The sequence below is a fragment of the Salvelinus fontinalis genome, chromosome 7 (genome assembly GCF_029448725.1).
Source record: "Salvelinus fontinalis isolate EN_2023a chromosome 7, ASM2944872v1, whole genome shotgun sequence".
In the NCBI taxonomy this organism is placed as follows: Eukaryota; Metazoa; Chordata; class Actinopteri; order Salmoniformes; family Salmonidae; genus Salvelinus; species Salvelinus fontinalis.
In genome coordinates, this window is record NC_074671.1 from 19263857 (window position 1) to 19290617 (window position 26761).

General features: G+C 41.3%; 2 protein-coding genes and 1 long non-coding RNA gene across 4 annotated transcripts; 2 read left to right on the top strand and 1 right to left on the bottom strand.

Moving 5' to 3' along the window:
* Positions 1-1174: 1174 nt before the first annotated feature.
* Positions 1175-22359, bottom strand: LOC129859162 (actin-related protein 3B-like). 2 transcript variants are annotated; one of them, XM_055928583.1, is made up of 12 exons: positions 22159-22359; positions 20325-20380; positions 19757-19881; positions 19355-19465; positions 18930-19025; positions 8125-8232; positions 6409-6552; positions 6072-6245; positions 5235-5327; positions 3406-3531; positions 3159-3242; positions 1175-2134 (listed from the first exon to the last, which is right to left on the bottom strand). In XM_055928583.1, the coding sequence occupies exons 2-12, from the start codon at positions 20332-20334 to the stop codon at positions 2039-2041; spliced, it is 1167 nt and encodes a 388-aa protein (XP_055784558.1). In that variant the 5' UTR covers positions 20335-20380; positions 22159-22359; the 3' UTR covers positions 1175-2038. The 2 variants fall into 2 exon arrangements, with proteins under 2 accessions (XP_055784558.1, XP_055784557.1); XM_055928582.1 differs by lacking the exon at positions 22159-22359 and adding an exon at positions 21159-21407.
* LOC129859161 (general transcription factor II-I repeat domain-containing protein 2-like) lies at positions 10508-13263 on the top strand. The gene has a single exon (XM_055928581.1). It carries the CDS (start codon positions 10870-10872, stop codon positions 12688-12690), a length of 1821 nt encoding a protein of 606 aa, XP_055784556.1. The 5' UTR covers positions 10508-10869; the 3' UTR covers positions 12691-13263.
* On the top strand, positions 21615-25678 carry LOC129859163 (uncharacterized). The gene is made up of 2 exons (XR_008760131.1): positions 21615-21929; positions 23543-25678. It is a non-coding gene; the product is annotated as an uncharacterized LOC129859163 (long non-coding RNA).
* Positions 25679-26761: the final 1083 nt, after the last annotated feature.

Consider the following 26761-nt stretch of genomic DNA (forward strand, 5'->3'; position numbering starts at 1 on the left):
CCTGTAGTTTAGCATCTGCTTCATCTGACCATTTTTTTTATAGACAGAGTCACTGGTGCTTTCTGCTTTAATTTTTGCTTGTAAGCAGGAATCAGGAGGGTAGAATCATGGTCAGATTTGCCAAATGGAAGGAGAGGGAGAGCTTTGTATGCGTCTCTGTGTGTGGAGTAAAGGTGGTCCAGAGTTTATTTCCCTCTGTTTGTAATACTGGATGATCATTTTGAAAGATACTGTATTTGATCTGTAATACTTCAGTGGGAGATTATTGCAGTGCAATACATAGTAATGATACTGCTTATCAGTGTTCAACAGGGTTATAAGGTTATTTTTCAGGTAAGCTGCTGAGAGTACAATTGACACGTGACACCCACAGATTTACTCTGGATCAAACGACTGTGTGTCCTGGGAGGGGTGTGCCAAGTTCACTCAGAGAACTCCTAGTTCCATTGTAATGCCTTCTGAGCATTCATTAAAGAACAAGAGAACATATTTAAGGTTTGCAGAAGCCTTGCAGGAAGTTGGCCTCTTAGTTTTAGTAATATTGAGCTTTTAACATGGATTGAACGCTGATCAGGAAAAATACGATACCACGACATGAGCTTATATCATAAAGAATACCACTGCTATTAATATCACATGGAACAAGAATATCAGTTGTTTTTTTACACCATCAAATCCATTATTTTGTATGCCATTGGCCATAGAGATTGGATGCAATAACTGAATAACAATTGCAACTTTGGCTGACTCTGTGGCAACCCCAAACAAGACAATCAGTTTAATTGTTTTATTATTTAACCTTTTTTTAACTAGGCAAGTCAGTTAAGAACAAATTCCTATTTACAATGACGGCCTACCCCGGCCAAACCCGGACAACGCTGGGACAAATGTGCGCCGCCCTATGGGACTCCCAATCACGGCCGGATGTGATACAGCCTGGATTCAAACCAGGGACTGTAGTGACACCTCTTGCACTGAGATGCAGTGCCTTAGACCGCTGCACCACTCGGGAGGCAATGGGCTGTATACAACAACAAAGTCTACATAATACACTTTCCAGAAATGGACACAATAAACAAATTAATTAAATGTTTCCTGGTACTAAAGACAGTCATTTACTGTATGTCTGTCTTGGAAAGCATCACATTAGCTATCAATCAGAAACAACAAACCATGAAGGTGCTAAGTACCTTTATTCACATCATACAGCAGTTTTATTTTTAGTGGGCACAGTTCCCTACGGAAATAACTTTTAGATACACAGAAATGTATAAATAAATACTTCAATATCATTATATACCATAGATAATTTGTGGCTGACAAAAATAATTCAATAAATACTTTTGGACCTAATAAAGGAAATATCTCTTCTTTCACGTTACACTATTTCACGTCAATGAAGAACAGCATACGATCTAAATCTTTATATATCTGTTCTGATAATCATTAATACAAATATAAACACATTTTTAAATATGTTATATTGTAATATATAGTATCTTTAGCTATATATTCTATATACAATTTCAAAGCATGACATTCTATGGATATTGGACAAACGTAACTTGGGCTGCTCCAGAAGTAGCGTGGGTTGCCTTCCCACATGATTCATGCAGCCTGGGATGGGATCTAAAGTTAATCTTAAGAGTGTACAGCGAAACTAAGAGAGTAGGTGCAAGAAAACAGTCTTCAGTTCATGGCTTCAACCAAAGTGTTCCAGTTTAGATTTTTTTCTTGTTTAACTCTATTAAATAGTCTGCAATGTTGCTACAATGACAATATTGAAAATTCACTGTATGTGTGCTATAAGATGTCTTTGTCTAATTCAATGACTTTTATCCTTCACATTAATTCTAATTAGCCTATACTGATTGTACAATATACTGTAGTTGAGAAATTCAATTGCACATCAACGTCTAAGGGGCTCTTGTGTGGTAGGTTAGAGTGCTATGGTGGTAAAGTAAGGACATCAATCACGATGCATGGACTGACCCCAGGCCGGGGTCAACAGCAGGTTCTGAAGGTGTGGGTTTTAGCATTAGGACATGGTACCAAAGACTGGGTTATGGCGGCAGATGCTGGGGCCAAACTCATCGTAGTCCTTTTTTGAGTGACAAACCTGGAGAAACTCAGGCTGTGGAGGAAAGAAACGGAATACAAAAGCAAGGAGCAACAGGGGATTTATCTCAGTACTTTAGGCAGATGAAAAGGTTTGGATAACACCAGACACAGCATTATTACAGATGTACAATCTTAATTTGAGCCAGTTTGCTATAGCAGGAAAATAATCTTGCAGCAACAGGACATTTGCATTATTATGTAGATTTAATTAATTGTCACGACTTCCACCCGAAGGTGGCTCCTCTTCCTGTTCGGGAGGTGCTCGGCGGTCGTCGGCGCCGGCTTACTAGCTGCCACCGATCCATTTTTCCTTTTCGTTTGTGTCTGTCTGTTTTGTTTACACCTGTGTCCTATTAGTTGATTTCGGTGGGTTTATTAACCTCCGCTGCCTGCTAGTCTTTGTGCGGGATTGTTTTGCTGTGGTTACGTTGTTAGGGGTGCGTGTCTGCACCACAGGGTTTTCTTTTCTCACAGCAGTTGTACCATTTATGAAGGTGGTTAGGAGTAGAGGTTTCTCCGTTTATTTCCCTGTGTGTGGCGACCTCGTTTTGGCGTGTTCCCCCCCATGTTGTTGTTGAGTTGGGACTACTTATTAAACGATTGTGCCACTAGGACTTCCTTGCTCTCCTGCTCCTGATTCCTGCACCTCCCTCCTTATTGGAGGCACGTAACATTAATGAACATTTTTTGTAGGAGTTGATCCATTTTTCATTAGGGCAAAGTCAGACATTTTAAAGTGGAAATAATAAACTTTAGAAGCCTTTTTAAACCTAGAATACACTATTGTGCAGGAAAATGTTCAGCAACAAAAGAGTAATCAAATGAAGAGCCTACATCTGTAGGCTGAGTACTGTTTATATATTGATTATATATACACATTAATACAGTAGACATTTGTGATAGTGAATGATAATAATAACAGAACTTGTTAACCTTCGCAGTATGACCATGTAGAAAATGTAGTGTGTATCTGTGTGTATGCGTGGGTGCGTGCTCTGTGTGTGAATGTGTACATGTGCACTGTGTGTGGTCTTTACCGTAGAGGCAAGCATGGATCCTCCAAACCACACGGCATAGCGCTGCATGTGGTGTGTAACCACCAGGACCTCCATGGGCTTGGGCTGAAAACACAGGAAAGTAGACAGATTACCATCCATCCTGAGCCCAGTTTCTACCCTGCATCACAATAGCCTGGACAATGTCAGATCTGTATTGCCAACTCCTATGATCGTTGTCGTACCAAACATGACCATTGGAGGCAGGAAAGCACGAACAGACACACACCTTTATCCTTCCTCCACTGAGCTCCTCACTCAATTTGAGCCGGGCGTCTACCGACCGCTTCAGGTCTCTCTGCAGCCGCCGGCCAAAGTCTCTGAACATGGTGGAACCGCCAGACAGGACAATATTCTGTAATGTGTCAGTACACAACACAACTATAGGGTGTCAGTTTTCTAGCCCATCAAAACAATAACAACACCTTCATTCATCAAGAAGTAGTCAATCTGGCTAAACACACAATCAAGAGACAGAAAAAAATTAATAATTGGTGGGCGCTTATATTTATCCTTTTTTACACATACACAAGTATGTAATTTATACGCATGTGTGAATTGGAAATGTATTTTTTTAATATCCCACTTTCCCTGAGACACCGATGGAGTGTGGGGTCACAGCCAGGGTTAGTCATTAATTAGGGTTAAATGCCTTGCTCAAGGGCACATCGACAGATGTTCAATATTTTTGTGCATGCTTTCTGTGTCTAGTTAGGCTTCAATGTCATCACAGAATTAGGGCTTTATCACAAATTATTAACTGGGTGGTTCGAGCCCTGAATGCTGATTGGCTGACAGGTGTGGTATATCAGACCGTATACCACGGCTATGACAAAACATTTATTTTTACTGTTCTAATTAGGTTGGTAACCAGTTTATAATAGCAATAAGGCACCTCGGCTTTGCGTCGTGCCTAAGAACAGCCCTTAGCCGTGGTATATTGGCCATATACCACACCCCCTCTGGCCTTAAATAACAACCCTTGAAAGTTGCTGATATCTACACTGGTCAGGTCTCAAACCCTAACGAGAGCGAGTGAGTGAGAGAGAGAAAGGAAAAGGCTCAGGGAAAATCGGGACAGTCATTTGACCTTAATTAAATATTGACGTTCAGCGATAATAGGGGATCAACCAGCAATCCTCCGCCATTACAGGTCGAGGGGGTCAATCGTTTGTTAAACTTTAGAGGCTTTGGGAGGAAATGTACCCCGTTGTTTGGATTGGGCTGAGCTGGAATAACTTCTGGGGCAATAAAAAAAGTACTGTTCTCCATCTATTTTTCATCCCTCTCTCCCTCCCTCTTTCATCCCTCTTTCCATCCATGTTTTGCCTTTCTGAAATGAATCCATTTATTACTCGTGTCAGAGGAGGAGATGAGAGCCCAGCAGCAGAGCGTTTTACTGCAGATGACCACCTTTCAATTTGTGAAGAAGATGGTTTAAGCTTATAGTCCACCTCAGGTGTTGTGACTCGTGGGGATAGTTAGGATGCTCAATGAATTGTTAAATGTATTCAATTGCCCAGAAGATTGCAATATTTTATTTTAGGCAGTTGGTTCACTGGGCTATTACAAGTTCAATGACTTGTCTCAATGTTTTTATAAATACCCCAGTTTGATGTTTTAATTTGATATGCAGATGAGTGGCATTGGGATCATGGACATTTATAACACATGAGTAAGATAATTTGCACTCATTCTGTGTTTAGAAAAAATATATGTTTTGTTGGCATGATCCAAGCTAAATGAAGAGTAAGAATGTGAACTGAAATGGCCATTGAATAAGTCAGCTGCCGTTCAAGCCTATGTTCCCTCATTGCCTCCACAAGGCCAACATGCATCTACCAGTAAGATAACAAGGTGTACACTGACGCCTGGTGGACAAAATATGAAAAACTATTCAGAATCAAAACTGTCAATACTAAATGTATTGCAGAGCAAGTCTGACATATTTAAAATAATCTTCAAATCATATTCTTTCTTAAATGAATTGTTAAACTGGAAAGACATGCGTTTCCCCCATCACACAATCAATTGCTGAATGTAGTGTTGAAGCCATACCTTATATAGAGGTCTTCTGACATCTATTGGACAGTTCATTATAACCTCGTCAACTATATCTGAGATTGGCTGCATGAAGTCTGGGTTGGCAAACTGTAAAACACAGGAGCAGATTTAGTGGTTATTACATGTGAATGTTTAAAGCAAGGTCCAATGGAGCTGTTTTTATCTCAATATCAAATAATTTCTGGGTAACAATTAAGAATATTACTGTTATTGTTTTTAATTAAAATTTTCGAAAAGAAACAAAAATAGCTTCTTAGCAAAAAGCAATTTCTCAAGAAAGAATTTAGCTATGACTGTCTGGGAGTGGTCTGGAGAGGGGAAAACTGAAAACTAGCTGTTGTTGTCAGATAGGTTTGGAACTGTTTATTTTAAATCTTTTTTCTTCTTCTTTTAAGTATTTTAATTTACCGCCTGGTGTTGTCACCAGGAAGGCCAAAACGCCATCCCACCAAAACAGGCTGAAATATTAGGCTTTCTTTTCAAACAGCTCTTACACTAAAAAGGCATTATCATTCCAACCTCAGTGTGTAAATATGTATAAAACACATGGAAACCATGATTTTGACTGCACTGGGCCTTTAAATGAGAATAATCTTAAATTTGTCAACTTTATTCTGCATAACAATTATTTATCTTTTTTTTTTTACTGATATCTTACATGACAGCAATTGGTGCTTTCTTGAAGATACGGTACTCATTTAAAATTAGTAATTAATCCAATTGGATCCTTATTGGGTAACAACACTGGCTGATAACTGTTGTCATGTTAGTTCTTATAAATAGTGTAACATAAAATAAACGCTACCCATTATTCAGAATATCAATGAATACCTCTGGATGAAAGAATATTTCTGGACCTAAAAAGCGTTCATATCCAACGTCTATGTGGAATTCAGATTTGCTGATGGCATTGATGCCTTTGTACTTCTTGATCCATTTCCCAGGGTCCGTGTCATATTTGGCAAATTCCTTCACAATGTCTGGACAGATGTAGCAGTACCTCTCCTGGGAAAACAAAACAACAAACAACAAATAAACAAGTGTGAGCTTACATTGTTCATTTATGTACATAATGTAGCATCAGTCCAACAACCATTACACCAATCAAAACCTCTTAAAGAGGTCGCTAGATGTTGCTAGGTAGCTTCACTACTATTCTCCTCCTCACCTTGACTGCCTTGGCTGTCTCCATGGACTGTTCCGGGGGGATGCCCACCTCCCTCTCTCTGAGGAGCTGCTGAATAAACAAGGTGATGTCTCGACCTGCTATGGGGATGTGTTTTATACAGCTCCCAATGACGTAGCCTTCAGCCTAGCACAGGACACATAAGTTACAATGACTCAAACAGTCAAAAACAGGTTAACATAACATGATCCTGATCATGTCTCAAAGAGTTACTCTATACCTGTAGCATAACTATGAATTTGCAAAACATGAAACACTTAAAGCTGCAATATGTATCTTTTTGGGCGACCTGACCAAATTCACATAGATCTGTCATTCTCATTGAAAGCCAGTCCAAGAAGCGATAGTTCTGTTCCATGTGCACTATTTCTATACTTCCTGTTCGTAAGTTTTTTTGCATCTTTTACTTTTGGTTTTGTGCACCAGCTTCAAACAGCTGAAAATACAATATTTCTGGTTATGGAGAAGATATTTCCCAGCGGTTTAGATGGTACAATGATTCTCTACACTATACTTGCTTGTTTTGTCACATAAACTAAAATTAGGCGACTTATTCTAATTTTAGCAACCAGGAAATGGCGGAGCGATTTCTGCATAGTGCAGATATACCATACTGTATGGTATTTTATTTTATGGTATCCAATTCTATTTTATATTATATATATAGCCATGAAGAAAAAGTCCACATACGGGATCCCAGCAATCATTGAATTTGACACAGCATTTTACTCATCATAAACAACAGACACAGAACTTCATGCCATATCACTTTTACAGAGAGGGAGTTATATTTAGGAGAGTCATGTGCACAGGTGTTGCGTCTCAATAAGCTAAAGTGGCTACTTCTCCTTGTTTCCTCTCTGCCAGCAACCCTGATTTAAAAAGACAGGACAGCAACCCTGATTTAAAAAGACAGGATAGCTAAAAGCAATATGGCGAAGGCCCACAAGGGAATTTTCCTTGACCTGGAGGAGGGAAAAGCCACCTTGGACTGTTGAGAAACCGTATGGGAGTCTTAGGCTGCGTTTACACAGGCAGCCCAATTCTGATATTTGTTCCACTAATTGGTCTTGACCAATCACATCAGATCTTTTTCAGAGCTGATCTGATTGGTCAAAAGACCAAAGAGTTGAAGCATGTCCTGGGGGGGGGGGGGGGGGGGGGGGGGGGGGGGGGGTTCAACCCATGTTACAGGGCTGTTTCTATCAGGGAAGGGATAGGATGGTTATAAAACGTCCCCTTACATGCCTTTCCTCATTGGATCTTCCAATTAACCCACGATGCCTTGGATCATGTTGTATATTGACATTCCTTTGAATTTGGACAGACACACAATCAAAACAGGTCAATAAAGGAGTTAAGTTGGGCTTGCTAGCTGCTTCCACTCACAAGAAAGACATTTCTGTTTTGTTCCCGCAATTAAAGCTAAGCAACCAAGATGGCCTAGCTTTTCTTGAGGAATGCCAACACATTTTGAGGTTTATAATGCCTTCATAAGGTTGGCATAGCACTTCTGTCATGGAATATTATGGAAACCCCAATGTTGATGGACGGTTTCATAACAGTTTAACGTGACATAAGACAGCATTAAGCTTTCACGACAAGTGTGATTATAAGCCTCTATGACCTATTAGGTCTGCGACCTATTATGTCATAGTGTCTTTTAACAACAAAAAAACGTTGATATGCTTTTGTTACCACAGGTATGGCATGGGTGACTCCATCTCCGCTGTCAATCACGATTCCTGTCAGTGTTCGCTCGCCTACTTGTCTAGATGTCCATGATGCTGCCAGGGCAAGAACTGCCTGAAATGAACCAGTACAATCACTGAGAGACAGATTTCAATGTGATTAGACCTAGGGCTGTGGCGGTCATGAAATATTATAAACATGTTTAGAATCTCCAGGCCTCCACGCATACATGCCTCTGATGTATGCCTTTGGAACCTCTACAATGAAAAAAAGTCTAATAAACCCATTTAATATACCATCACAATAAATCCATTATTTATTTTAGGCAGGTCTAAAGAAACATTATGATATGAAGAAAATGTATTTCAGAAGAACAGAATATGAGTTGGCCTACTGTATGTTATCTGGCTATGCGCCCTGCCATAGGCTGTAGACTAGTTCATTTAGCAGACAAGATATGCTTATAAGTCCCGTGCCATTATTTTATATTATATGATTTTATAGTAAGAAGAATATAATTGAACTTGGCTGAAGGATATTTTTCCCATTCCGGAGCAATGTTGAGAGTAAAAGTGATCATTTGAACCAGGTCCTATATGCTAATCTAGATTTTGAGTTAATTTAGATGTGAATTATACAAATCTTAGATTGTCTTAAAAATCAAAACATATTTGAGCTGCATGATGGGACTATACGCAACAAAAAGTTGCAAAAAAAGCTTACACTCTGTTCCTTGCCTCAGGCTGCACACCCTGTTCTCTCATCAAGTGGTCATATTTTCAACCATCAGACTATTCTCAATTGAATCTTGTCTTTACTAATATGGAGAGAAAAAAAATGATTTAGAATGGCCCAATATCAAATGTGTAGGAACAACAGGAGGCTGCTGAGGGGAGTCCGGTTCATATTACTGTACGGAAACAGCACAAATGGAATGGCATCAAACAACTGTAACCATGTGTTTGATGTATTTGATACCATTTCACTTATTCCGCTCCAGCCAGTACCACAAGCCCGTCCTCCCCAATTAAGGTACCACCAACCTTGTGTTGTAGGAACAGGGGGCAGGGGGAAAAAGACATCATCCGTATGCACTCGAATAGCGAATGGAGGCTGCTTTCCCAGTTTTAATCATGCTGAGGCTAGTCCGGTTTTATAGCGGAGCAGCTGAGAAATAGACCTAAATATGGTAGCAGCTGGGATCCTCCTCTTTTTAGTAGCAACCATCAAACTCTGCTATCACACGGAATTGCATATAGAAATGTCTGGGCTTATAAGAACACTTATTTCACTTACATTTACATTACATTTAAGTCATTTAGCAGACGCTCTTATCCAGAGAGATCCAAATCACTTCACGCATCAACCACTGTTTGAGGAGCATGCAGCCTCTCTGTATGCTATGGGCTCTCCAACCATGTTCCTGCAGCTACCCAGTGCTTCATTTGGGAAACCAAATGAAATCTGTTTGGGAATAGCGATAGTAACATGTTTTCATAACGCAACACATTTAATTAACTTAAACTGTTGACAGCCCCTCTCTCTCTGCGTGCTCGAAAAAGGAATGAAGGAGAGGAGGAGATGGACGAATTCACTATAATTGTAAGCTAACTCTGTAAGCCGCCCTGCACAATCAATGAACCAACAGCATCACCTAGGCCTAGATGTTCTCTCCCAGACTCATGGATTGGAGCGTATCATAAGGTAAGCAGTCCAACCAGTGTGAATAGCACAGTCCAGATTCAAAGGTGATTGCTAGAATTTGTATAATTTTGAAGTATAGGCTAGACCAATTATGTACCAAAAACATCCTAAATCTATATATGTTTTTTTTTTTAAATGTTTTTCCACCTTTATTAGGTTATGTATTGTCCAATGCCATAATCATTATTTTAATTCAGGTTTATTTTTCGGGCTTTGGCTCATACCGTATACAGTGTTTTCGGAAAGTATTCAGACCCCTTGACTTCCACATTTTGTTACATTACAGCCTTATTATAAAATGGATTAAATAAAAAAAATCCTCAGCAATCTACACACAAAACCCCATAATGACAAAGTGAAAATGGGTTTTTAGAAATGTTTGTAAATGTATAAAAAATAAAAACAGAAATACCTAATTTACATAAGTACTCAGACCTTTTGCTATAAGACTCTACATTTATCTCAGGTACATCCTGTTTCCATTGATCATCCTTAAGATGTTTCTACAACATGATTGGAGTCCACCTGTGGTAAATTCAATTGATTGGACATTATTTGGAAAGGCATACACCTGTCTATGTAAGGTCCCACAGTTGACAGTGCATGTCAGAGCAAAAACCAAGCCATGTGGTCGAAGGAATTGTCTGTAGAGCTCAGAGACAGGATTATGTCGAGGCACAGATCTGGGGAAGGGTATCAACATTTTTGCCAGCATTGAAGGTCTCCAAGAACACAGTGGCCTCCATCATTCTTGAAAGGAAGAAGTTTGGAACCACCTAGACCACATATGTCAGAGTCAAGGCCCGCGGGCCACATCCGGCCCGCGAGAAGGTTTTTTACGGCCCCTGGGATGATCTTGATTTATTATTAGAACCGGCCCGCAGACCGCAGCAAGCCGGCAGCCCGCAGATCTTTTACACGCACCAATACTACATTTCCCACAATGCAACGGTGACGCACCGAGCAGTAGGCTGCTTCATTTCAATATTTATTGGCACAGCAGTCGTCAGCATCACAGTAAAATTAACTTTCAGATACCCATCAAAAATGGCAAAACGGAAGGTGGACACTGAGAACCGGGGGTTTCAAACAAGGTGGGAGTCGGAGTATATGTTCACGGAGGTAGCTGGAAAACCTGTGTGTCTTCTGTGTGGAGAAAGTGTGGCGGTACTGAAAGAGTATAATCTGAGACGACATTATGAAACGAAACACGCGGACAAAAACAAGAATATGGACATGGAACAAAGGCTACAAAAGGCAGAGGAATTAAAACGAGGCCTCAAATCTCGACAGGCTCTGTTCAAAAAAGCCAAATCACAAGGCCAGGCTGCTGTCAAGGCCAGTTTTATTTTGGCAGAAGAGATCGCTAAATCAGCCCGGCCATTTACGGAGGGGGATTTCATCAAAAACTGCATGATTAAAGTTTGTGACGAAGTTTGCCCAGAAAAAAGGCAACTCTTTTTAAATGTGAGTCTGAGCAGAAACACCATTGCCGAGAGAGTAGACCAGTTGTCCATCAATCTAAAAGAGCAGCTTGTGAAAAAGGGAAAAGATTTCATTGCATATTCCTTGGCTGTGGATGAGAGCACCGACATTTCTGACATTGCCCAGTTGTCAATTTTCATCCGCGGAGTGGACTCCAGCCTAAGCGTGACAGAGGAGTTTTTGGCTTTACGTCCTATGCATGGCACAACTACGGGGCATGATTTGTATGAAGAGGTGTCAAGATGTGTAAATGAGATGGAGCTGCCTTGGGAAAAACTCGTGGGTTTGACAACCGACGGAGCACCTGCGATGTGTGGACACAGGAGCGGACTGGTGGCGAAGATACGGGAAAAGATGCAAGAGGAAAACGCGACAGGTGAGCTGACAGCTTATCATTGTATCATACACCAGGAAGCGTTGTGCGGTAAAGCCTTGAAAATGGAGCATGTAATGAGCATCATCACGCGCACAGTTAACTTTATCAGAGCCAAAGGTTTGAATCACCGCCAGTTCAAGGCATTTCTGACGGAGTTAGAAACGGAGCATGGTGATTTGCCTTATCACACAGAGGTGCGATGGCTAAGCCAGGGAAAGGTGCTTCAAAGATGTTTCGAGCTTCGTGAGGAGATTTGTCTGTTCTTGGACAGCAAAGGGAAAGACACAACACAACTCCGAGACGAAATGTTTCTGTGTGAAATGGCTTTTCTGTGTGACATTACGAGTCATCTGAATGCAATGAACTTGCAGCTGCAGGGTCGGGATCATGTCATCTCTGATATGTACAGTACAGTGAAGGCATTTAAAACCAAACTGACTCTGTGGGAGACGCAGATGCGGAAAGAAAATTTGAGCCACTTTCCCAGCTGCCAGACCATGAAAGAGAAGCTCTCTACCAGTGCGTTCCCGAGCGCACAGTTGGCTGATAAAATAGGTATGCTTGCCGCTGACTTTCGACGCCGATTTGCTGACTTTGAAGCACAAAAAAGCAGGTTGGAACTGCTCGGTAACCCATTTGCTGTTGACGTGGAAAGCTCACCACCAAACCTCCAAATGGAGTTGATTGACCTCCAATGCAATGATGCACTGAGGGCAAAATATGCGGCAGTGGGTGCTGCGGAGTTCGCCCGTTTCCTCCCCGACACAATGCCCCAGCTGCGCATCCAGGCTGCTCAAACGTTGTCTATGTTTGGCAGCACATACCTGTGTGAACAACTGTTTTCTTTGATGAACCTGAACAAAACATCACACAGAAGTCGACTTACTGCTGAACACCTCCACTCAATTCTGAGGATTTCCTCAGCTCAGAGCCTTACCCCGAACATTGATGAACTTGTGGAAAAGATGGGACACCACCAAGTATCACCCTCAACCTCAAACAAGTGAACATTACTGTGCAATCACATATTTAGAGTTTTTACTCAGTTCAAGTTTAAAAGTTAAAGTTTAATATTTGTTTTCACTGCATGTTACTTCTCCTTAAACAAAGTGTTGTTTTTGATTAATAGATTTTTGCACTTTATTTTATTGTATTTCAATCCAATTATATTTTAAAAATATTTCAGTTGAGTGGATGATAGAAAATTGCTATTATTGTTTTTTTCTTTGAAGTAAATTTAGCCCACTTTTGCTAAAATAGAAAATATAGGCTACTGATGGTGCCTTGAATACCGGTTTCTTTCATTTAATGTTCATGTTATGGGGATTTTTATATAAAGGAAATTTGTCTTTTGTGTCTGTTGAAAATTAAAGATTACTGACAGAGCCATAAGAAAATATTGCTTTATTTATCTGATCATATTGGAATATATTTGTTAGGTTTTCAGTAGGTTCAATTAGGTTCACTAGACTATATGCGTCATTTAAAAAAATTTCAATGAACATTCGAACAGTCCGGCCCTCGGCTTGTAGCTAAATTTTTTATTTGGCCCTCCGTCCATTTGACTTTGACACCCCTGACCTAGACTCTTCCTAGAGCTGGCCGCCCAGCCAAACTGAACAAAAGGGGTAGAAAGGTCTTGGTCAGGGAGGTGACCAAGAACTCGATGGTCACTCTGATAGCTCTAGAGTTCATCTGTGGAGATGGAAGAACGTTCCAGGTGGACAACCATGTCTGCAGCACTCCACAAATCAGGCCTTTATGGTAGAGTGGCCAGACTGAAGCCACTCCCCAGTAAAAGGCACATGACAGCCCGCTTGGAGTTTGACAAAAAGCACATAAAGACTCTCAGACCATGAGAAACAAGATTCTCTGGTCTGATGAAACCAAGATTGAACTCTTTGGCTTGAATTCCAAGCGTCACGTCTGGAGGAAACCTGGCACCATCCCTACGGTGAAGCATGGTGATGGTATCATCAAATCAAAGTTTATTTGTCACGTGCGCCGAATACAACAGGTGTAGACCTTACAGTGAAATGCTTACTTACAAGCTTTAACCAATAGTGCAAAGAAGGTATTAGGTGAACAATAGGTAGGTAAAGAAATAAAAACAACAGTAAAAAGACAGGCTATATACAGTAGCGAGGCTATAAAAGTAGCGAGGCTACATACAGACACCGGTTAATCAGTCTGATTGAGGTAGTATCTACATGTAGATATAGTTAAAGTGACTATGCATATATGATGAACAGAGAGTAGCAGTAGCGTAAAAGAGGGGTTGGCGGGTGGTGGGTGGGACACAATGCAGATAGCCCGGTTAGCCAATGTGCGGGAGCACTGGTTGGTCGGCCCAATTGAGGTAGTATGTACATGAATGTATAGTTATAGTGACTATGCATATATGATAAACAGAGAGTAGCAGCAGCGTAAAAAGATGGGTTGGGGGGGTTGGGGGGGCACACAATGCAAATAGTCCGGGTAGCCATTTGATTACCTGTTCAGGAGTCTTATGGCTTGGGGGTAAAAACTGTTGAATAGCCTTTTTGTCCTAGACATGGCACTCCGGTAACGCTTGCCATGCGGTAGTAGAGAGAACAGTCTATGACTGGGGTGGCTGGAGTCTTTGACAATTTTTAGGGCCTTCCTCTGACACCGCCTGGTGTAGAGGTCCTGGATGGCAGGCAGCTTAGCCCCAGTGATGTACTGGGCCGTACGCACTACCCTTTGTGGTGCCTTGCGGTCAGAGGCCGAGCAATTGCCATACCAGGCAGTGATGCAACCAGTCAGGATGCTCTCGATGTTGCAGCTTTAGAACCTTTTGAGGATCTCAGATCTTTTTAGTTTCCTGAGGGGGAATAGGCTTTGTCGTGCCCTCTTCACGACTGTCTTGGTGTGTTTGGACCATTCTAGTTTGTTGTTGATGTGGACACCAAGGAACTTGAAGCTCTCAACCTGCACCACTACAGTCCCATCGATGAGAATGGGGGCGTGCTCGGTCCTCCTTTTCCTGTAGTCCACAATCATCTCCTTAGTCTTGGTCACGTTGAGGGATAGGTTGTTTTTCTGGCACCACCCGGCCAGGTCTCTGACCCCCCCCCCTATAGGCTGTCTCGTCGTTGTCGGTGATCAAGCCTACCACTGTTGTGTGTCGTGCCTGGCCATGCAGTCGTGGGTGAACAGGGAGTACAGGAGGGGACTGCGCACGCACCCCTGGGGAGCTCCAGTGTTGAGGATCAGCGTGGCAGATGTGTTGCTTCCTACCCTCACCACCTGTGGGCGGCCCGTCAGGAAGTCCAGGATCCAGTTGCAGAGGGAGGTGTTTAGTCCCAGGATCCTTAGCTTAGTGATGAGCTTTGAGGGTACTATGGTGTTGAACGCTGAGCTGTAGTCAATGAATAGCATTCTCACATAAGTGTTCCTTTTGTCCAGGTGAAAAAGGGCAGTGTGGAGTGCAATAGAGATTGCATCATCTGTGGATATGTTTGGCCAGTATACAAATTGGAATGGGTCTAGGGTTTCTGGGATAATGGTGTTGAAGTGAGCCATTATCAACCTTTCAAAGCACTTCATGGCTACAGACGTGAGTGCTACGGGTCTGTAGTCATTTAGGCAGGTTGCCTTTGTGTTCTTGGGCACAGGGACTATGGTGGTCTGCTTGAAACATGTTGGTATTACAGACTCAATCAGGGACATGTTGAAAATGTCAGTGAAGACACCTGCCAGTTGGTCAGCACATGCCCGGGGCACACGTCCTGGTAATCCGTCTGGCCCCGCAGCCTTGTGTATGTTGACCTGTTTAAAGGTCTTACTCACGTCGGCTACGGAGAGCGTGATCACACAGTTGTCCGGAACAGCTGATGATCTCATGCATGCCTCAGTGTTGCTTGCCTCGAAGCGAGCATAGAAGTGATTTAGCTCGTCTGGTAGGCTCGCGTCACTGGGCTTCCCACATGCTGTGGCGATGTTTATCAGCAGAAGGGACTGGGGGACGAGTCAGGATCGAGGCAAAGAGGAACAGAGCAAAGTAAAAATAGATCCTTGATGAAAACCTGCTCCAGAGCGCTCAGGACCTCAGACTGGGGCGAAGGTTCACCTTCCAACAGGACAACGACCCTAAGCACACAGCCAAGACAATGCAGGAGTGGCTTCAGGACAAGTCTCTGAATGTCCTTGAGGCCCAGCCAGAGCCCGGATTTAAACCCGATCGAACATCTCTGGAGAGACCTGAAAATAGCTGTGCAGCAACGCTCCCCATCCAACCTGACAGAGCTTGAGAGGATCTGCAGAGAAGAATGGGAGAAACTCCCCAAATACAGGTGCGTCAAGCTTGTAGCGTCATACCCAGGAAGACTCAAGGCTGTAATTGCTGCCAAAGGTGCTTCAACAAAGTACTGAGTAAAGGGTCTGAATACTTATGAAAATATAATATATAGTTTTTTATAAATTTGCAAAAATGTTTAAAAAAAATGTTTTTGCTTGGTCATTATGGGTTATTGTGTGTAGATTGATGAGGGAAAAAATAACATTTAATCAATTTTAGAATAAGGCTGTAACAGAACAAAAAAATGTAAAAGTAAAGGGGTCTGAATACTTTCCGAAGTCAATGTATAGGCCTATGAGTATGCATAAGCTTGAATATGTGTATGGTGTTCTAAATGCAATGTCTTAAATTATTTGAATAAATCATCATCTTATAAAGAGCTGCCCATTTTCAAACTAGAGATCTTCACAGATCCACCTATACCCGAAAACCGGGTTCCAGATCCAGAATTCTAAATTATGTCATGGGTCTGGGTTGGATCCGTTGTTATTTTGTGTTTGATGAGAAAGCTCATGCACAGCTGCAGCCTCAATTAGCCTAGCTAGCTAATTTTAGCTAGCTTAACTAGCTTCTCCCAGTTTGATGAAGTCAAGACAGGTACTATGTAATCATATTTCATGATAAAAAACCTAACTATGGCAGCTAATAGTCTACTATAGCGCGAGTCGGATTGGTTGGTTACTGCTCTCGTCTCTCCCTCCGCACTGCTCCGAATGTCACTTTCTCACAGTAGGGCCCCTCTCCCGCCTGCTAGAGCGCTAGCCTCTCAATCCCTCTCACGCTTTATCAGCTCCGGTTAAGAAAGTATCTTAAAACATTACTTTTCTGCTGCTTCCCTCACTCGATTCGGCCCGGGCTATGTCTATACAGAACGGGTCTAACTGTCCTCGGGTCCTGTTGAAACAGGTCCCTATATTTACTAAATGTATTTATGCATATCTGTTCCGGGTGGGAAAGCCTCAGGTCAATTTCAGAACGGGTCCAACGTTTTTGAACCCTGAAGACCTCTACTACCAACGTATGTCCAGAGTGCATAAGAGGAGATTACCGTGACTCAGCAATCAAATGGAATTTGACTGCCATCATTACTCATTACTGCCATTGTGGCAGTAATATGGTCACCACAACAGCCCTAATTGGACCTCACCTTCATTAACATCTTTATGCATCCACTGATCTATCAAGTGTTTAAACATACAGTACCAGTCAAAAGTTTGGACACACCTACTCATTACAGAGTTTTTGTTTATTTTTACTATTGTCTATATTGTAGAATAATAGAGAAGACATCAAAACTATGGTATCATGTAGTAACCAAAAAAGTGTTAAACAAATCAAAATATATTTTATATTTGAGATTCTTCAAAGTAGCCACCCTTTGCTTTGATGACAGCTTTGCACACTCTTGGCATTCTCTCAACCAGCTTCATGAGGTAGTCACCTGGAATGCATTTCAATTAACAGGTGTGCCTTGTTAAAAGTTAATTTGTGGAATTTCTTTCCTTCTTAACGCGTTTGAGCCAATCAGTTGTGTTGTGACAAGGTAAGGGTGGTATACAGAAGATAGCCCTATTTGGTAAAAGACCAAGTACATATTATGGCAAGACCAGCTCAAATAAGCAAAGAGAAACGACAGTCCATCATTACTTTAAAGACAGGAAGGTCAGACAATGCGGAAAACTTTGAAAGTTTCCTCAAGTGCGGTTGCAAAAACCATCAAGCGCTATGATGAAACTGGCTCTCACGAGGACCGCCACAGGAATGGAAGACCCAGAGTTACCTCTGCTGCAGAGTGTAAGTTCATTAGAGTTACCAGCCTCTGAAATTGCAGCCCAAATAAATGCTTCACAGAGTTCAAGTAACAAACACATCTCAACATCAACTGTTCAGAGGAGACTGCATAAATCAGACCTTCATGGTCGAGTTGCTGCAAAGAAATCACTACTAAAGGACACCAATAATAAGAAGAAACTTGCTTGAGCCACAAAACACGAGCAATGGACATTAGACCGGTGGAAATCTGTCCTTTGGTCTGATGAGTCAAAATGTTTGCGTAGGTGAACGGATGATCTCTGCATGTGTGGTTCCCACCATGAAGCACTGGAGTCGGAGGTGTGATGGTGTGGGGGTGCTTTGCTGTTGACACTGTCTGTGATTTGTTTTTAAATTCAAGGCACACTTAACCAGTATGGCTACCAAAGCATTCTGCAGCGATACGCCATCCCATCTGGTTGCGCTTATGGGACTATCATTTGCTTTTCAACAGGTCAATGACCCAACACACCTCCAGGCTGTGTAAGGGCTATTTGACCAAGAAGGAGAGTGATGGAGTGCTGCATCAGATGACCTGGCCTCCACAATCACCCGACTTCAACCCATTTGAGATGGTTTGGGATGAGTTGGACCGCAGAGAGAAGGAAAAGCAACCAACAAGTGCTCAGCATGTGACAACTCCTTCAAAACTGTTGGAAAAGCATTCCAAGTGAAGCTGGTTGAGAGAATGCCAAGAGTGTGCAAAGCTGCCATCAAGGCAAAGGGTGGCTACTTTGAAGAATCTCAAATAAAATATATTTTGATTTGTTTAACACATTTTTGGTTACTACATGATTCCATATGTGTTATTTTATAGTTCTGATGTCTTCACTATTATTCTACAATGTAGAAAACAGTCAAAAATAAAGAAAAACCCTTGAATAAGTAGGTGTCTCCAAACTTTTGACTGGTACTGTATATTTCTATCTAGGCTTACATGGAGGGAATGGATGATCATATCAAATACATTGTTATAATAATAAGACATCCTCAATACTTATACTATATATACTACTGGTATATAACCATACATGAATGGGGTCATTGGGGTATTACACCTCATTAACATCACGGCAGATCAATAGTGTGAATGGGACATTATTTCTGTTGTACCTGCACTGCAATGTACAGGCCTGGGACATTAAAGGTCTCAAACATGATCTCAGCCAGATACTCTCTGTTCTCTGGCGTGTTCAACGGAGGCTCTGTCTGGGGACACAAACGTAAAAAACACTATACAGTCTAACTGACGCAGTCTAAGAGCAATAACAGCAAAGCTACAAAATAATACAATTTAAATTAGGTCTTACAAAAACCATGCACCTATTGTTTGTTTTCATTTTGAAAAACATTGACTAAATGCAGAATGGGCAATGGGTGCATTCATTGATATTTATAAATACTGAAATGCCAGTTTCAAAAATAGAAAAATAAATACCAATATCTCTATTTCATTCCCATATATGTTACAACAAACAAAATATGTGTTATGGTGTATACTGGGGTATATAATAGCTTTACAATAAACTGTCTCTCACCATAAGGAAGCTATGGTCTTCAGGCTCTGCCCGCAGATACTTAAAGATGATCTGCTCCATGAACTTTTCCATCAAATCCCAGTCTTCCACCATCCCATGTCTGATGGGCCACTTTGGAGACAAAAGGCAACATGGTTACAACTCAAAACCACCCCTGTGGGTGAAAACTGGTCGAATCAACGTTGTTTCCATGTCATTTCAACCTAATGACGTTGAATCAACGTAGAAAACTGATAGGGTTAGCAAAAAGTAATCAACGTAAGGGCACTTGGTCTTTTTTTCACCCAACTTTTAACCTAAATTCAATGACATGGTGAAATCTTTTGTTGAATTCACATTGAACTTGACGTTGAACTGACATCTGTGCCCAGTGGGATAGATCCTATGAGTAGGATCAATCACCTTGGTTGCATAGTTGGGCTTATCAATGCCTTCATCTCCTATAAAGAAATCCAAGTCATCCACTCCCTTCACAAGTCGCCTCTGTGCCTGGTCTCCTACACCGGCTGACTCCCGTATAGCAATGCCTGAAATGGAAACACATAAGGGTAACGAACAGGTGTTACATTCTTCTCTAAACCTCCCGTCCATCAAGTCGATATACATGGACAGATGACGTACCAAGGCCCATATGTTCACACAGCTATCAAGCATATTTTAGAACTCTGTGTTCAACAAAGAACAGATCAAAACAGTCTGAAACTCATTTGTTGTCCGTTCCCTTGAGAAACGAATTGATGGTAATGAGTGAAATGACAGCTGGAGTGCAGTAACTTGCTCAAGGTTACACAGCCGTGTGATGAGATGGGAGGCTACACTGCCTTTAATTAGTGCTTTCCCAAGGCAGAGCTTGATTCAAATCCAAAAAACAAAACCTTAAACTCCAAAACTGATGTAAATAAAGCCATCTTCAAGTTAGAAGTGGATAGTGTTTAAAACATCTGCAAAATAAGCTATACAGTATACTTACAGGATGGCATGATAAACTGTGGCTCTGTGTTTCCAGCAAATCCAATCTTGGTGTATCTGCATTCAAAGAAAAACAACACAAAGTCCTCATAACACAGCAAAAATTACAATGTTTGCCCCTAAGCATTGTGCAAATATACAACTTAATCATTTATTTATTTTCTGTACCATGGACTAAGCAGAATGCATTTGTCAATATATTCTCTACCGATCAATTTGCAATTAACCTTTCAGAAACAACCGACACCTTTAGCAATTAGTTCCCTATAATAAATTTACAGCATCAGGTTCTGTCTCAACCCCAGCCTTTCTAATTAAGTAAAACTTCCTGTTTAACCATACTAATTCATCATGGAGGAAAAATGTATCTCCTCTAAAATGTATATTGTTAGCCAAAACATGCAGCTGTTTGATTCATAGAGATCTTGGAAAATGTACTGCCCACAGGCTGAGTTATTCATCAAGTTAATCACACCTGTGAGTTTACAGGCCTTCGGATTCAGAAAACAGTAGGCTCCTCTACGGCTAAAATAGTCTAAGTTTTAGAGGACACTACAGCTGTGGCCCATTTGCACTTTATTTACATTAACATATTAGCTATAGACCTAAAATACATTAAAGTATTTATTATATATTATACATTATGACATTTTTAATAGTATTATTTAATCTTATTCTCAAGTAAACTTTGCAGGCAGGTGCTTTCCACTTGGGTGGCAAAGGTTGCCTTGATTGGTGGCATAACATAGCCTAACGTTAGTAAATGTCCTTTTCAAGGCAGATCACATACTGTATCTTCAGAGCAAGCGTAGCTGTTTCAAGTAAACAAACTCACCCTGTCCCACAATCTATCACGCAAGGGGGTAGAGGAGTTGCCATGCTCGTGTTGACGATTGTCCTATCGATACTACAACACCATAGATTATTTGCAACAACTGTGTCAGCTAGTTTAAACACAATGTATGATTGAAGGTTGGCTACACGGCTGATTGCACTGCCCCGTGCTCGCTTATTTCCCTGTACCGTTATTTATATTACAGAGTAGCCATTATATTGACCAGATACTCAAGTGGCCGCTCTAACAATGAAAATAAATGTCTTCAAAAATGGAAGGCAGTGGGGAGGGGGCACGATTAGGTGGGACCATTCTAGCCAATGAGAGGGCAGATACGCACAACAACAGGCACAACTCCATTATAAAGTGTTTTTTCTCAAAGTTGCCAGGATGTCAAGTGTCCTACTTAAATCAGTACACTCGCAACAACATAAGCATTACGAAACTTCTCGTCGATCAAATAAGCCATACGTAGAAAAGAAACCATTCACATTTTCGTTAACCAAATTCGACACTCTCTCGTTGACCTCCATACAAAACACCCTTTGCTTTGGTGACTGAAAAAACACAAAAACGCCACCTGCTGGAGAATACCGATTTTGGGCCCAGTTATCCCTCTCGCTCTCCTTCTTTCTCTCTGTTTCTATTTGTAGTAGTTTGACAGCGAGAGTACTTCCCGAGTCAAAGGGAAAATTGAAAAAATAAAAACAAGCTGGCTGGCTCGGTTATCCACTTGAGCTTAGTCGGGAATGGGAACTTGCACACCTGATCGTGAGTCAGTTTCTCATTCGTAAATGCTCTGTCATGTAGTGATTGCTATTACAGGATCAGCTGTTAGGCTACAGAAAAAAATGCTTTATTGAAACCTGTGAAAGTATTCTTGAAAATAATGTTTCGCTAAATGATATTGCTAAGGTGTATGCAATTAAATAACCTTGTAATTTTGTGAAGAAGCTGCAAAAAACTAAATGCCACGGCACCAATGTATTTCAATACTCACACCGCAAGGTGGCATCTGAATCCCACTGTTTCCTCTCTGGCCACGAGTTGTTAGGCAACCTTGTTTGTATTGTTCACGCGCCCAATAAAAAGGAGGTGACGAATATTCTGTCACACAAGCTAATAGCCTTTATTTTTGATAACGTTGGGATTAAGACCAATTATACTTAACTATTTTTCATGATGTATTTCATTATGTCTACCAGAGAGGCACGATAACGATCCTGTAACCATTTAAATAGCTCATCTATGCCAGATATTACGGTACATTTTCAAAAAGCAAGGAAGACTATTTGAAAATGCGCGTTATTTTTCCTGACAGCAAGCAAGAGAAGATGACTACATAAATGACAGAGAACGGTGCGCAAATATGTCGCAAACTAATCTATAAGTGTAAAAAAGTATCTGACGAAAGGTTTGTAAGAAACTAATTTGATGTCACATGACGAAATATGGACTTTGCCACCACCGTCACGTGCGCATTTCCCATCAACAGCGCACAATTCGGTCAAGTCTTTCCCCAATGTACACTAGCTAATTATTACACCAGCATACACCTAATAACTACCTGTTTGTCTTAAGTGTTTGTTTTCAACATTGCTACGCGCAATCAAACTTTACTGACACTCCATACCGGTTAACGAGTATGTAGATAACTGTTTACAATGTATTCCGTCCAACATGATCTAGTAACGTTAAACACAGACACATCGCATACTTACCTACATGAATTTATTGCAAATATTATAGTGATTTGCGGTTTCGCGGGGCCCCTCAACGTCCCTTTTTTGGGAAAAATGTACTTCCTGCAATTCTACACATTTTTCCATGGGACAGAGAGAAAAATGTGCAGTTTTATAACTATCTCATATTATTCTACACATTTTGGGAGGGGCTCCTCCAGGGGTTGGGCCCCTAGTGTTTGTGGGTCCTGCATTGCAGGGTTGTGTCCTACACTAGTATTCTGATCTTGGTTGAAGATACTCTGTTATTTTCAGTAGTGGTGTGTAAAATCACTGTGGAAGCCATGACAATAAGAATACATATTTATGTGTTTATTGATTTGATATGCTTTTATTTATATTTGTATTTTTATTGAAGCCTGCCACTGGTTATTTCCAACCTGTTTTCCCGCCGTTGGCCAGAGAGGTGCTACTGTGCACTGTTATTGATCGGTATGATGTCATTTGGAAGAAAAATTTGCCTAAAATCCAATTATGTTTATTATTGTGTTTTGTGTGTATTGCTAAATATGACTACTGAAGGTGAACTTGAACTTCAAGTAAGCAGCTAGAAGTACTTTGTTATCAAAGTAAAATCATAATTAGCATATGGGTCATGAAGCTTTGTTTTTTTTAACCAAGTGAGTTTGTATTTTCCTTTAGGTGTTTGCTAGATTGAAGGGGAGATGACGGACATTGAACCTGACATCTTTCCTGGACCAATTCAAGATAGTTTGGCCCTATAGACTCATTTAACTGCTGTTTAGACAGCAAGACAGGACAATGTCAGTACATATAAAGAAATAACCACAGTAGTCGCACGATGGTGATGCGGTGGTAGACCCTGAGGAGAGAGTGCGAGCCTGCCTGAGCCGACTCTTCGTGGTCCTCTGCTCCAGCTCAGTCCAGCTGCTTCTCACACTGCACTACCTGGAGAATACCTTCTGCAGCCGGCACGCCCTGTGCCTATTGGTCATCGACAGCATCGCAGCCTTCTATTGGGTGGACCGGAGCAGCGGAGAGGAGAGCGTGGCCAAGCAGGAAGCCATACTCAGGAAGTGTTCAGAGCCCCTGGAGACGGTGGTCCTCTTCCCATGCCTCAGACTTTGACAAGGCTTACATCAACAGGGATTGGCAGAGGCTAGTGACACACAAGGAGACGTGACCAAGGACAGAAACCAGGTGTTTTCAACTGCATACACCACCACAAAGACATGAGGCGCTAAACACTCCTCGTTCTGTGTAATGTAAAGGGGATTTCAGTTTTTATAAAGAATGTTGTTGAACTCATTTGATTGAATTCTATTCCAATTCCGGATGTGTTCAACTGTTAGAAGAATGATTTTGAACTATAGCAACTTTTAGTGATTTTATTTCTAACAGTTGTTGGAGTATTTTTAATCCACCAAATGTGGATGGTTATTAAGTTGAATGTAATTTGTTTGTTTTGTTAAGAGGGGAAAAAATAAAAGAGTAAGATAGGGCAACTGTTACACACAGAGGTCGCAAATGTTTTGAAAAGAAATCACACCAGTTAAGTTCTGAGAACTTGCTTTTGATAGGTAGCATTCCTCTGGTCTGGTCCGGAGTGTACGTGGTATGCCGAAGGGAACTCTAAGGTTATTATGCTATAAATCCTGCTGCTATAGCAAAACATGTAACTTTGTTTACTATACACACCCTCCATCCCTCAACATAAAAGTCTTCATTTTACGTAAATATTTACATTGTTCATTGAGCAGCGATGCCTTTCTTCATTGAAGCGCTGAATATTTAAGTATAATTCAAGCGGTTAAATATGCTTTACTCTGTAGCGATAGCTATAGGTTAAATATTCTCATGAAAGCCTAAAGGCCTGAAATATTTCATGTGTTATATCAGTAAACCTGAAATTACTCTTCACATGAGATCTTCTTTAAGTATTTTAGGGATGAGCATATTTGACAGAGACAGAGAGTTTTGACAGGCAGTTCAAGGATAGAGTGGATGGAGCAGAGCATCTGGAGCTCAGTCATCCAGTTTCAGATTTAGTCTGGGGTACAGTAAGTGTTCACCAAACTCACCCTGTTTAGGACTTCCTTAATCACTTAGCGTGATTGATAGTTTTATATTTTTCATGGGCTGTTGGTCTCCACTTTTGATGCACAACATCAATTCCCAGGTTCAGGCCTAGCTTATAATATGGGGAGTGCTTGGTCAATCTAGCAAGCACTGCTATTAAAATGGGGTCTTCGTGTTCAAGCAGGACAACTCTCTCCCTACTCAATTATCCCCTGACTTTTGACACCCAACCAGCATCCCACAGCGATACCATAGATAAACAACAAATTACACAGTCATTGTCAGTCAATCATCCCGTGGAACCCAGGCTGCTAGTAGCTCATTGACGGAGACCAGCTGTACTGTACATAATAGCAGGGTTTTGTTCCCTCCCTGTGGATCCTTGTATTGTTTCACGGCTCTCTGTTCTATAAGGCAAGCCTTACAGAGTAATTAGGCACCGAATGGTTTGTTATTACTCAAAGAGGAGTTGATAAAAGTACCCATCCACCAACCAGCAGCAGCTGTTCACTCCAGTACTTCATTGTCCCATGTCATGTGACCAAGGTTATTATAGGTTTGTGATTTAATATTTGTTTTTATTTCTATTTTTAGATTTTATTTGACATTCAGTTTAGTTTCAGTTAGTTTTCAGACTTGATTTACTAGTTTTTATTTATACTGAACAAAAATATAAATGCAACATGTAAAGTGTTGGTCCCATGTTTCATGAGCTGAAATAAAAGATCCCAGAATTTTTCTATATGTACAAAAAGCTTATTTCTCTCCAATTTTGTGCACACGTTTGTTTACATCCCCGTTAGTGAGCATTTCTCCTTTGCCAAGACCATCCATCTGACAGGTGTACACAGGTGCACCTTGTGCTGGAGACAGTAAAAGGCCACTCCAAAAAGTGCAGTTTTGTCACAACACAATGCCACAGATGTCTCAAATTTTGAGGAAGCATGCAATTGGCATGCTGACTGCAGGAATGTCCACCAGAGCTCTTGCCAGATAATTCAATGTTCATTTCTCTATCATAAGCCGCCTCCAATGTTGTTTTAGAAAATTTGGCAGTACATCCAACCGGCCTCACAAACGCAAACCACGCATAACCACACCAGCCCAGGACCTCCACATCCGACTTTTTCACCTGTGGGATGGTCTGAGACCAGCCACTCGGACAGCTGATGAAACTGAGTAATTCTGTCTGTGTTACGTTCCCCAGTTTCTGTGTTCTGTTTTGTATTTGAGTGTGTGTTTCAGGAGATGGCTTCCTGAAGTACTCCCCAACCAGCTGATTGGTCAACACCAGGCTAATTGGTGATTGGAGCTGACCCCGCCCCCTCGTCAAGAAGCAGCTGACTCTAATCACCATTGCCACCTGAAGATAAAAGCCAGTGTTCTGCCCAAGAGAGATTTTAGAAAAGATTGAGAGTAGAGAGAGGAGATGAGATTTGGAGATTGAGAGAGAAAAATTAGATTGTGATATAGTGTGGGTTGTGTATCAGAAAGTGTGGTATGTACTGTTGTTGTTGGTAGCAGTTTTGCTATGTCCTGTGTTCGTGAGTGTTTGTGAAATCATTAATAATTACTCTGTTTCGTTTGTTCCCAGGGGGGAAGGAGAAGTCACTTTGGGAGTGCTTAGGCAAGAGGCCCGCGGGCATACATATACCCGTAGTATATTTACTGTCTAGGCACACTAGGTAAGACCTGGGCGGACCACCCCCTGTATTTTGGTTAGGGCACCAGGCGGTGTTAAGTTAGGTAAGTTAAGTGGGTAGGCAGGTTAGATAGGAGAGGGGGAACTTTGATATTTACTTTCTTTGCTTTGGTTCCGTC

Excerpts from the sequence above, each read along its gene's own strand:
- LOC129859162 (XM_055928582.1), bottom strand. The coding sequence starts at position 21,202 with ATGGCAACTCCTCTACCCCCTTGCGTGATAGATTGTGGGACAGG. Across the intron at positions 6,553-8,124 it reads TCACCCATGCCATACCTGTG|GCTGAAGGCTACGTCATTGG; the intron begins GTAACAAAAGCA and ends GTCCTGTGCTAG. Across the intron at positions 6,246-6,408 it reads AGACAGCCAAGGCAGTCAAG|GAGAGGTACTGCTACATCTG; the intron begins GTGAGGAGGAGA and ends TTGTTTTCCCAG.
- LOC129859161 (XM_055928581.1), top strand. The coding sequence starts at position 10,870 with ATGGCAAAACGGAAGGTGGACACTGAGAACCGGGGGTTTCAAACAAGG.